The 9,093-nt window shown below is 53.7% G+C and overlaps 3 protein-coding genes across 3 annotated transcripts; 1 reads left to right on the top strand and 2 right to left on the bottom strand.

Annotated features, from left to right (window-relative positions):
- Positions 1 to 848: 848 nt before the first annotated feature.
- Positions 849 to 3,476, bottom strand: LOC117846848 (RNA polymerase sigma factor sigE, chloroplastic/mitochondrial). Its single transcript, XM_034727947.2, has 6 exons — positions 2,901 to 3,476; positions 2,528 to 2,788; positions 2,288 to 2,434; positions 1,886 to 2,122; positions 1,521 to 1,784; positions 849 to 1,425 (listed from the first exon to the last, which is right to left on the bottom strand). The coding sequence occupies exons 1-6, from the start codon at positions 3,249 to 3,251 to the stop codon at positions 1,231 to 1,233; spliced, it is 1,455 nt and encodes a 484-aa protein (XP_034583838.1). The 5' UTR covers positions 3,252 to 3,476; the 3' UTR covers positions 849 to 1,230.
- A 2,076-nt stretch (positions 3,477 to 5,552) lies between these two features.
- Positions 5,553 to 6,610, bottom strand: LOC117849000 (putative serpin-Z6C). The gene is made up of 2 exons (XM_072292345.1): positions 6,169 to 6,610; positions 5,553 to 6,091 (listed from the first exon to the last, which is right to left on the bottom strand). Exons 1-2 carry the CDS (start codon positions 6,608 to 6,610, stop codon positions 5,553 to 5,555), a joined length of 981 nt encoding a protein of 326 aa, XP_072148446.1.
- A 500-nt stretch (positions 6,611 to 7,110) lies between these two features.
- LOC117850159 (UDP-glucosyltransferase UGT13248) lies at positions 7,111 to 8,734 on the top strand. Its single transcript, XM_034731962.2, has 2 exons — positions 7,111 to 7,739; positions 7,950 to 8,734. Exons 1-2 carry the CDS (start codon positions 7,503 to 7,505, stop codon positions 8,019 to 8,021), a joined length of 309 nt encoding a protein of 102 aa, XP_034587853.1. The 5' UTR covers positions 7,111 to 7,502; the 3' UTR covers positions 8,022 to 8,734.
- The last annotated feature ends 359 nt before the right edge of the window (positions 8,735 to 9,093 follow it).

Below are 9,093 nucleotides of genomic sequence, written 5' to 3' on the forward strand. Positions count from 1 at the left end.
CTAGATTACGTAATACCCTACGTCCTATGTGTTGGTTGGATTAAATTGCTTTGGAGGGGTCCCTGCCTCGCCTTATATTGCCGGGGGTAGGGTTACAGGTCGGTTGCTTATAAGAATACTAGTCGGATTTGAGTAGGTGAGTCCTACTTTGATTGCTACGAGTACTTTTTCTAATCCTCGACCAGTTCTTATCTTGCCACGTAGACTACGCCGTCCTGTGTCATAGCCTTCATATCAGATACGTCTCGGTGTCAAACCCTGCATATAAGACTGTTCAAACCTTCTGGTGGACCCATAGATGTATGTACAACACGCCCGATGCCACAGTCCCGCTGCGACCACCGCCCGTCCTGCTCCGGTAGCCTCCGCAGCCATCCTTCTCCGCCGATGGCCGCTTGCCCCCACCTCCGTCTCTGCCTTGCCCATATTCGGCGGTGGGCTACTGGATCCGCCGCCACCGTCTCAACCGCTTCTGTGCTAACCCGCCGCTGGCGCTCGCCCCTGCCACCTCCACCGCCTAGCGAGGAGTCCTCTGCCGCTTGGCTTCGGCGGCGCAAGCGTCGCCTCCACTCTCCTGCCGTCTCGACCGCCACCACCGCCGATCGGCGAGCCACCCCAAAGCCTCTTCTAGGCCCGCAAATCACAGCAAATCACAGGTAATCCCACCCCCAACCCCAAACCCGCAACTTGAACCCTAAGGCTTGCCGGTGCCGTTGCCGGAGCTAGGGGAGAAAAATGATTGAGACAAACTTAAAAATCAAGCATTTGAGCTCGCTCTAACAAATCTCTTAAGGTTCAGGCTTGAGGAAACTGCTGGATTTAAGTTGCTAACATTACTCCCATGGAAATGAAATCTCTGTCTGCATAATTGCAGAAATATGATGATTTACTAATTACCATGCGGAGCTGCAAAAAGCAGGGGACATTGCTCGACTTCTTACATCATGTATACTATATATAATGTATGGTAAGAATTGCATGCGAGGTCTGCAATACAACCTCACTCGAATGAACTCACTCATTACGATTCACACACACACCATTCCTGTATATGTACAGTGTCTTCTAGTATAACACGGAGTGATTTCAGTGTAGTGCGATGGACTGTGCAGTGCAGAGACTGCGGAGTAGCGGAGGCAGAAATATATACAGCAGAGTAACTATGTTTTTGTAGTACTAGTAGGCTGTGCACCGCATGCATGATGCTACGGCACGGTACGAACGATGAGCTCACATGTACCTGCGCAGGTACTCCACCCGCGTGGGGTGCTTGAGCTTCATCAGGGCCTTGAGCTCGTACTTGCGGACCATCTCCCGCGAGATGCTGAGGTTGCCGGCGATCTCGCTGAGCGTGCGCTTCCCCCGGCCGTCGAGCCCGAACCGCTGCCTGATCACCAGGCTCTCCTTGGGCTTCAGGGAGTCCAGCTGCACTCACATCCGTTGCGCGCATCCATTCAGAACTTTCTGTTACGTTCCATCTCGAGCGATTGATGTTAAGACAGAAAAAGAAGAAGACTCACGAGGTCGTCGATGGCGAGGCGGAGCAGCGTGTTGTGCTTGCCGGCGTCGACCCCGATGGCGTCGTCGTCGGTGACCTCGTTGATGAGCTCCTCCTGCGTCACGCGGTTCCGCGAGTGCAGCGAGTAGGTGGGCCTCGTCATCCGCAGCACGTCGCGGTACCTCTGCTGGGAGATGCCCACCCTCTTGATCACCTCCTCGTCCGTGGGCGCCCTCCCGAGCTCGAACGCCAGCTCCTCCCGGGCCTTGTTGATCTCCTGCCTCTCCTGCACACCCACCGTTTCGTTCGTTGCAATTGTTCAGAACCGTCTATCCTCTGATCCCAAGCCATGATCTCAAAAATTGTAGGTTCGGCATCGTTACCTACCGATTCCATGGCGAAGGGGAAGCGCGTGAAGTTGGAGAGCGTCATGGCGCGGACGATGGAGTGGCGGATCCAGAAGAGCGCGTAGGTGGAGATGCGGAAGCCGCGCTTGGGCTCGAACCGGTCGATGGCGGTGATGAGGCCGTTGGCGCCGGCCTGGCAGAGGTCGTCGAACCTCTCGTCGTTGGCCATGTCCGGGTAGTACTTGTTGATGGCGTACAGCACCAGCCGGAGGTTGTGCTGCAACCCAACCAATGGGTCAGTGTGCTCTGTGCTGTGCCCCTATTTCTAATGTCGAATCTGAAGTTTCCAGACTACGGAATACCAAGTGTGATTCGTGACTCAAATTCCCAGTTCGGTACAAGTCGAAAAGCAAATGGGGATCAGCCATGCCACTGTGTTTACCTTGATGACCTTGTTCCTGGCGGCCCTGCCGACGTCGAGGCGGCGGCGCAGCTGCTGGACCGTCATGCCGGTGGCCTCGGCGAGCTCAGCGTCGGTCGGATCCCTCTGCAAGTCCTCCCTCAAGCTCTCTTGCACTTCGAAGATCGCCTGGGATAACAATTGGAGTATGCACATCAACTCCTAATTTCTCTTCCGGCAAATCAAACCGAGGATGGTGGGATTGGACGATTAGTGAATTACCTTCATTGGCTGCATGGTCTTGAAGAGTCGCGCGCTCTGAGCGGAGCTAAGCACCGGCGGGATCTTCATGCGCTTCCAGTCGAGGCTGCCCATGTCCGTGGACACCGAGTGCTCCCGGAGCAGCATCTCCTCGAACTCCCGCTCCTCCTCCTGCTTGCCGCCGGCATCGCCCTCCTTCTGCTTCATCTCCACCCTCTTCCCCAGATCCATCCTCCTCCCGCGCCTCCTCCGCCGGCTCCTCACGATCACCGTGCTCCTGCCCTGCACACGCATACGCGCGCAGATGGCGATTAATTAGCTGGGTCGCTGCAGGAATTACCAGCTGGTTGAACCGTTGATGCAACGGTGTCCAGGTTGAGATGAAGATGCTCACCACTCTGCCCTTCCTCTTCTTCTTGTCCTTCTTGGCCTCGTCGTCCTCGCCGTGCTTCTCCTCGACCACGGCGGGGCTGAGCTTGTAGATGCTCTCCAGCGCGGCCGCCACCTCGTTGTAGTCCGTCCCCTCCCCCTCCTCCGCCGGGGCCCTCGACGGGCGCTGCGGCGGGGGGAGCTTAGCCGTGCGCTGCTTCTCGGGCGACGCGAGCGCCGAGCAGCTCGTGGACGGCGCCCGCCGCCGCGGACCATTGTTGAGCGCGAGCACAGCGGGGCCGGACCGCCGCGGCCCGGCCGCGCAGCGGCACCCGGCGGCGAGCGGCCGGCTGGGCGTGGTCACGGTGGACGTCATGGCGGGCTAGCTTAGCTCGACTGCCTCAATCTAGAAGCTTCTTGTGGCGCACAGGCGTTCAGCTCAACTCGCTGCTGGTCGTGTGGAAGCGATGCGACGCGGTGCAAATGGCGTGGACGGGATCTCGAGCCAGATGCGCGGCTGCGCGCCATATAAGGGGAGGGGCGGGGCGCGACGGCGGCCACGAGCCGCGGTGCCGCATCTGACGGCCGGGACGCCGCCAAACGGCGGATCAGGCGCCAGGAGGGCGGGTGCCTGGCGCGAAGGGGTGCGTGGCGCGGCGGGAGATATGCGTGGGGAAACTGGGGCCTGGGGGCGCTGCGTGGATGAGGAGGCCGCCACGCGGACGCGCGCCATAAGCCGCGCGATATTTCTTCAGCGATCTCCCGATGGGGGGCTGGGCGCGTGGGGGCCACCCATCAGCGGGAGCGTGTGACGTGGAGCCGTCTGGTGCACGAGAAATCCAGAGAACTCCGCTTCGCTGGGCCCGTCAGTTTGGGCCGGGGTGGACTCGCCTTCCGTGTGTCCACGAGAAACTCCGCGGGGCCGGACCGCACGGTGGAGTGAAGGGAAATTACTTTCACAAGGAAGAAAATTCGTCTCGGCTTGGAGCCAGGAAATCCATCCTCCGAAAAAAATATTCTAAACTTATCTTTCATGAGATTCATGCAAATTTCAACCAACAGAAGTGATCAAAGCTGAGGCAGAGAGCATCGTGAGCATGTATGATTTTGGAATGGAACTGGACACATGTCATTTGTATGAGAGGGATGGAGAGAATCTTTCCGGATTTAAAATTTTGATCTTATTTTTCTCTCAAACTCTAAATACGTTTTGGATTCCGTTTAAACTATTGTGTTCCCGAGAATTGATGTAACACAATGAGATCCAATATAACTATATTTTATTGTATTTTTAAAAATTAACATTTTAAATGAACTATCTCAATATTTTTTTAAAAAAAGTTGGTGAATGTTAAAAAATTCTGTACGTGTAAAAAAATGTTGAGCAAAATATTGGTGAATGTAAAAAAGTTAGAGAAAAATATTGGTCCGGGCAACGCCAAGAAATGTTGGTGATAACTTTTTTAAAAAATATTGATGAACATCAACAAATGTTGATAAATATCTAAAAATGTTAAAGAAAAATGTTGTATATGGGTTTAATATGGATTTTAAAGATATGTTGCTTATCTGTCTTCTGATAGGTATATATGAGTCCCCGTGGAGCCCACGTGTGATCATAGGAAAATCCACAAGTTATTGCAAGTCTAGTAGACTTCAACATTTTGTGGATTGGACCGGACCGGGTCAAAGAAGTTTAGTTCATTTCAAATCAAAAATTTATGAACACATCAATTGCGGAGTTAAACTACGTTCACAAAGGCCAGAAAATTCGCCTGGCTTTGCGGGAGCTCCGGTTGATTGTGGCCACGGGAAAATTTTGCTATGGGAAAGGGGAAATTACGTAAAAAAAAATTGATGTCGTGTTGTTGCATGTCACGTTGCTGCTTTGGACTGAAAACCTGTGCAGGTTCACATATACTCCTATACTACTTTCTGAAGGAAACATGGAGAGTAGATCACAGATGGCCCTGAGCCCACCCACGGTGGTGCTTCTCGTCGTCTTGCGTGGTCGACTTGCAAAATTCATTCATCTGGAAGAACTTGTCAAATCCACCTCCAAATGATCATAGTTTTGAAAACCATGAGAATATCCATCAAAATACCCGGCTACCAATTTCTACACAAGACATGAAGAAATGCATATTTGATCTGTTTAAGAGCAAACTCCACAATTTCTCCCTGCGCATGCAGCAAAATCACCTTAAACAACAAATGACTCAAGAACAGAGATGAACTAGTAAACGTCTGAAAACTCCTCCAGAAACCACAGATGCAATTCTATAGTGATGATCATGCGACTATGATGTGATCACGCTTCGTACATCATTCCATATAATGTGAGAACATTTCGATTGAACTAAACTACACCTGATATGCTAAGATTTTTGTGTTGGATCAAGAACATGCCCCGCTAAGACGATGGCACCGGACTCTTCTTCCACCACGAAGAAGATGAATGGATGATCTGCAACGAAGTCGACAGATACCGACTGACGCTTCGTCCGTTGCACCGTCGGCGACAGGCCTTCCTCACCCACCTCGAAAACCGCCTTGTGCAGGATGTCCGATAGGAACAGCGGCTCGTGCGATCCGTCGAGCTCTAACATGTCTGGCAGATCAGCGGCTCCTGTTGAGAACATCGTTTCGATCCCGAGATCCTGGTGGAGAGCATGCTTCAGGCTCGTGGTCGTGGAGCGAAGGATATCCTGAGCTTGGGCACCCGGAACTCGCCAACATTGACAGGCCACTCCGGTAGGTGCTCGTGGAGGAAGCTCGGGCTCGACGCCATCTTGTCGTGGAGGCTCCATAGGCCGTCGTGCGCGTCCGGCAAGACTATGTACATGGAGTGCCGTGGGAACTGGGGCATGGACATGTTCCTCGCCCACAAGAGGGCATCCATCGTTTTGGCCGGCACACCATGGAAGGGGTCGCGTAGTGTGCACATCATCTTGAGCACCTTGAACCCGTCGTGCGTCTCGATGAACTGGTCTTCGTCGCTGCAGATGAACTCAGCGTCAACGGTGCTGCCGTCGAGTCGGTGCAACGACCTGCTGTCCTCCATGTTCCTGCACTTGGCCGCGAATGACCTCTCCAAACGACCCTCGAAGTAGACGGCATTGGCGAGCATGAGACACGCGTCGTCGCCCAACACCGCCGGATCGAGGATAGAGTCGATGACGTTGAGCTGTTGATCTGCTTCCTTGCTTCCTCGGGCTGCAGGCACGATCGATTGAGACACATTGCCAGATTAGGTTAGATTATTAATAGATAGATCTCTGATTCCGGCGTGCTGACCTTGGCGAAGTCGACGGCGCGGGCCACGCCGCCCCACGGAGCGGCGGTGTTGCGGTAGGCGTAGGCCAGCTTCGGCGTCCGCGTAGCGTCGTGGCACACGCCGCACGCGTGCAACACGCGCGGGCCGCCCAGCTGTGGATAGCCAGCGAGTGCGTGCCGCGCCGTGGCACGGGCGTCCTCGTCGAGGGCGCCCTCGCGGCACGTCGCGCAGACGACGTGGAGCAGCACGCTGAGGGTTCTGCCGCGGGCGCCGGCGGCCATCACGGAGAACGAGGAGTAGATGGACAAGGACAACGGCGAGAAGACGAGGTTTCCGGCACTGCACGCGCCATCTCTAGGGGACTTGGCGGCGGCGGCGGCGAAGTGCTTCATGAGGCGGTGGGACAGCACCGTTGGTCCGGAGCTAGCTAGCCGCTGTGCCGCCGCCGCCGCCGCCATGGTGAATAGGTGCGTGCGCAATAGCGGTTAACGTACAAAGAGGGGTCTTTACATGAGGTCGGGATATTAATACAATAATATCAAAAAAAGTCACCATGTTCGTCGAGAGGATCTAGAAATTTTCACGTTAATCTAAAAAAGAGAAGAATATACAATATTGGATTTTACGAAGATCTGACGGTCTAAAATAATTTAAAGGCTCCATATATCAAATATGACTAATAAGTTAAAAATTCAGAAAAAAAAGAAAACTACATGTACAATCAATTTTCATGGATCCGATTATGGCAATATAGGACCTGTTTGGCAGAGCTCCACGCAGCTCCAGATCTTCAAAAACAGCTCCGCTCCCAGTTTTTCTAGCCAAACGGTCCAGCTTCGTGAAATCCAGATCCATGAAAAATACAGATCTAGCTCCCAGATCCACCAAATCTACGGAGCACCTCAGGAGGTGCTCTCAAAACGCTGGTTTTGTAACTCCTCGTGGAGTTAGTGAAAATTACCCATCGATGGCATTGATTACACAGCCCGTACCGGTTCACTTCTTTTTATTTTTTTTTCCGCCACCGCTCCGTTTTTTCCCCGTGCGCGACGCTCCTTCTCCCTGCGCCGTTCTTCTCCGTGCGTTCTCCTGCGCCAACCGCCACCCACTGCCCTTGCTCTTCCTCACCGGTGGTGGCCGGAGAGCTGTCGGGAGTGATGAGATCCGCGCCTCCTCCACCCATTCGCCAATCCATTCGGCTCCCGGACGCTGGCAGAGCTTCTCCGGTCTGAGGCCACCGAGGGACGGCCCGTGCGCGTGCTCGTTTACGACCCGCACTTGCTGTGGGCGCGGCGGGTGGCGAAGGCGGCCGGCGTCGCGACGGCGGTGTTCCTATCGCAGCCGTGCTCCATGGATGTCGTCTACGGGGAGGTCTGGGTGGGGCGGCTACCGCTGCCGGTGACGGACGGGAGGGAGCTGTTCACGCTCGGCTTGCTAGGTGCCAAGCTCGGGCCTGATGACGTGCCGCCGTTCGCGGCGAGGCCGGACTGGTGCCCGGTGTTCCTTAAGGCTTCTGTGCGGCAGTTCGAGGGGCTGGAGGACGCCGACAATGTGCTCGTCAACTCATTCCACGACATGGAACCCAAGGTCAGGGTTACCCTCACGGCCTCACCATGCCCAGCATCTGTTTGTTGTTTTGCCCCTGCGAATCTTCGGTGCTGCTTCCCATACTCTGCTTTTCCATAATCACTTTTCTTTACTCAATAATCTATGACTCTTCATCTAGAAGTGTTGTTTCTTTTATTCCTCTTCACTTTCATAAGATTTTTTTACACGTTTGTGTTGTTAATGGAGCAGGGAGGCAGATTATATGGCACTAACATGGCGCGCAAAGACAATAGGCCCAACCTTGCCATCATTTTATCTTGATGATGACCGTTTGCCATTCAACAAGTGATCTCAATCTTTGCTAGTAGAACAAGAAAGCATTTCTCTGCCATCATGAGCTGCCATTTGCAATTATAAAATGAGTTCCCTTTGTATTTTCATTGCTTGAAAATTTCAGGCAGTAGTGCCAAAATAATCATATAGCAGGTACAAGATAAGACTTGCTGTGACAATTCTTGCAGCATTTCATAACCCAGCTACAGGCTACAGCCCCTGGTATGCTGCTAGTGAAGCAGCCGGGCATTAACACCAAGGGCATTAGTGGACAATCCAACTAAAACCTCTGTTTCTGGATCTGGAGCTGTTGTCTTAGCTAAACACTTTTCCTCAGCTCCATAGTGAGAGTATAGATCTACGCTGGAGCTGCTCTGTGGTGGAGTTACTGTTTTTGAGGATCTGGAGCTGCGTGGAGCTCTGCCAAACAGGCCCATAGATTCAATGCAAAGTCCTGACTTAAGATCTATTAGGAAAAGGAATATCCTGCCTCTTCGTAATGTTCAAGGGGGTGTTTGGGAAGGGAGGGCTAAACTTTAGCCCTCCCATTTTAGCTAGATTTTAGCCCTCTCCTCCCAAACATCTAGGCTAAAATGGAGGGGCTAAACTTTAGCCCCCCATAATCCATTAACCCCTCCAAGGGATACTAAAATGGACTAAAGGGGCTAAAAGTGGTCCCCTTATCCAAAATTTCTCCCCTTGCCCCCCCTCTCTCTCTCTCCTCCCTCTCACTCCTCCCCGCCAGATCCCGCCGCACGGCACCCCACCGCCTCCGCCTCACCCGCCGGTCCCACCGCCTCCCGCTGGTCCTGCTGCCTCCACCTCCAGCCGGCCCTGCCGCCTCCTTGTAACGACCCTGGTTAAATTCTCCGAGTTAATCTCAATCCGAGTCCCTGATTCCTCTGTCTCAACTCTTCCCGAGCAGGAGCGCTCCATTCCGGTTCGTAGTCCCGACCCCTGAGAACCCAACCCACCCCGTCGATTCCTTCTGAGTCCCCAAAGGCGTGCTCCTTTCAATCTTGGAGCTGTGAAACAACCGAGACTGACTGGTGGGCCCGCA

The sequence above is a fragment of the Setaria viridis genome, chromosome 3, assembly GCF_005286985.2.
Source record: "Setaria viridis chromosome 3, Setaria_viridis_v4.0, whole genome shotgun sequence".
Lineage (NCBI taxonomy): Eukaryota > Viridiplantae > Streptophyta > Magnoliopsida > Poales > Poaceae > Setaria > Setaria viridis.

What these genes read in the sequence shown, in the direction of transcription:
- LOC117849000 (XM_072292345.1), bottom strand. Translation starts at nt 6,610, where the DNA reads ATGGCGGCGGCGGCGGCGGCACAGCGGCTAGCTAGCTCCGGACCAACG. An exon ending in CGTCGACTTCGCCAAGGTCA is followed by an intron (nt 6,092 to 6,168) that starts GCACGCCGGAAT and finishes TCGTGCCTGCAG; the next exon opens with CCCGAGGAAGCAAGGAAGCA.
- LOC117850159 (XM_034731962.2), top strand. Translation starts at nt 7,503, where the DNA reads ATGGATGTCGTCTACGGGGAGGTCTGGGTGGGGCGGCTACCGCTGCCG. An exon ending in TCCACGACATGGAACCCAAG is followed by an intron (nt 7,740 to 7,949) that starts GTCAGGGTTACC and finishes TTAATGGAGCAG; the next exon opens with GGAGGCAGATTATATGGCAC.
- LOC117846848 (XM_034727947.2), bottom strand. Translation starts at nt 3,251, where the DNA reads ATGACGTCCACCGTGACCACGCCCAGCCGGCCGCTCGCCGCCGGGTGC. An exon ending in AGACCATGCAGCCAATGAAG is followed by an intron (nt 2,435 to 2,527) that starts GTAATTCACTAA and finishes TTGTTATCCCAG; the next exon opens with GCGATCTTCGAAGTGCAAGA. An exon ending in TCCCCTTCGCCATGGAATCG is followed by an intron (nt 1,785 to 1,885) that starts GTAGGTAACGAT and finishes GTGGGTGTGCAG; the next exon opens with GAGAGGCAGGAGATCAACAA.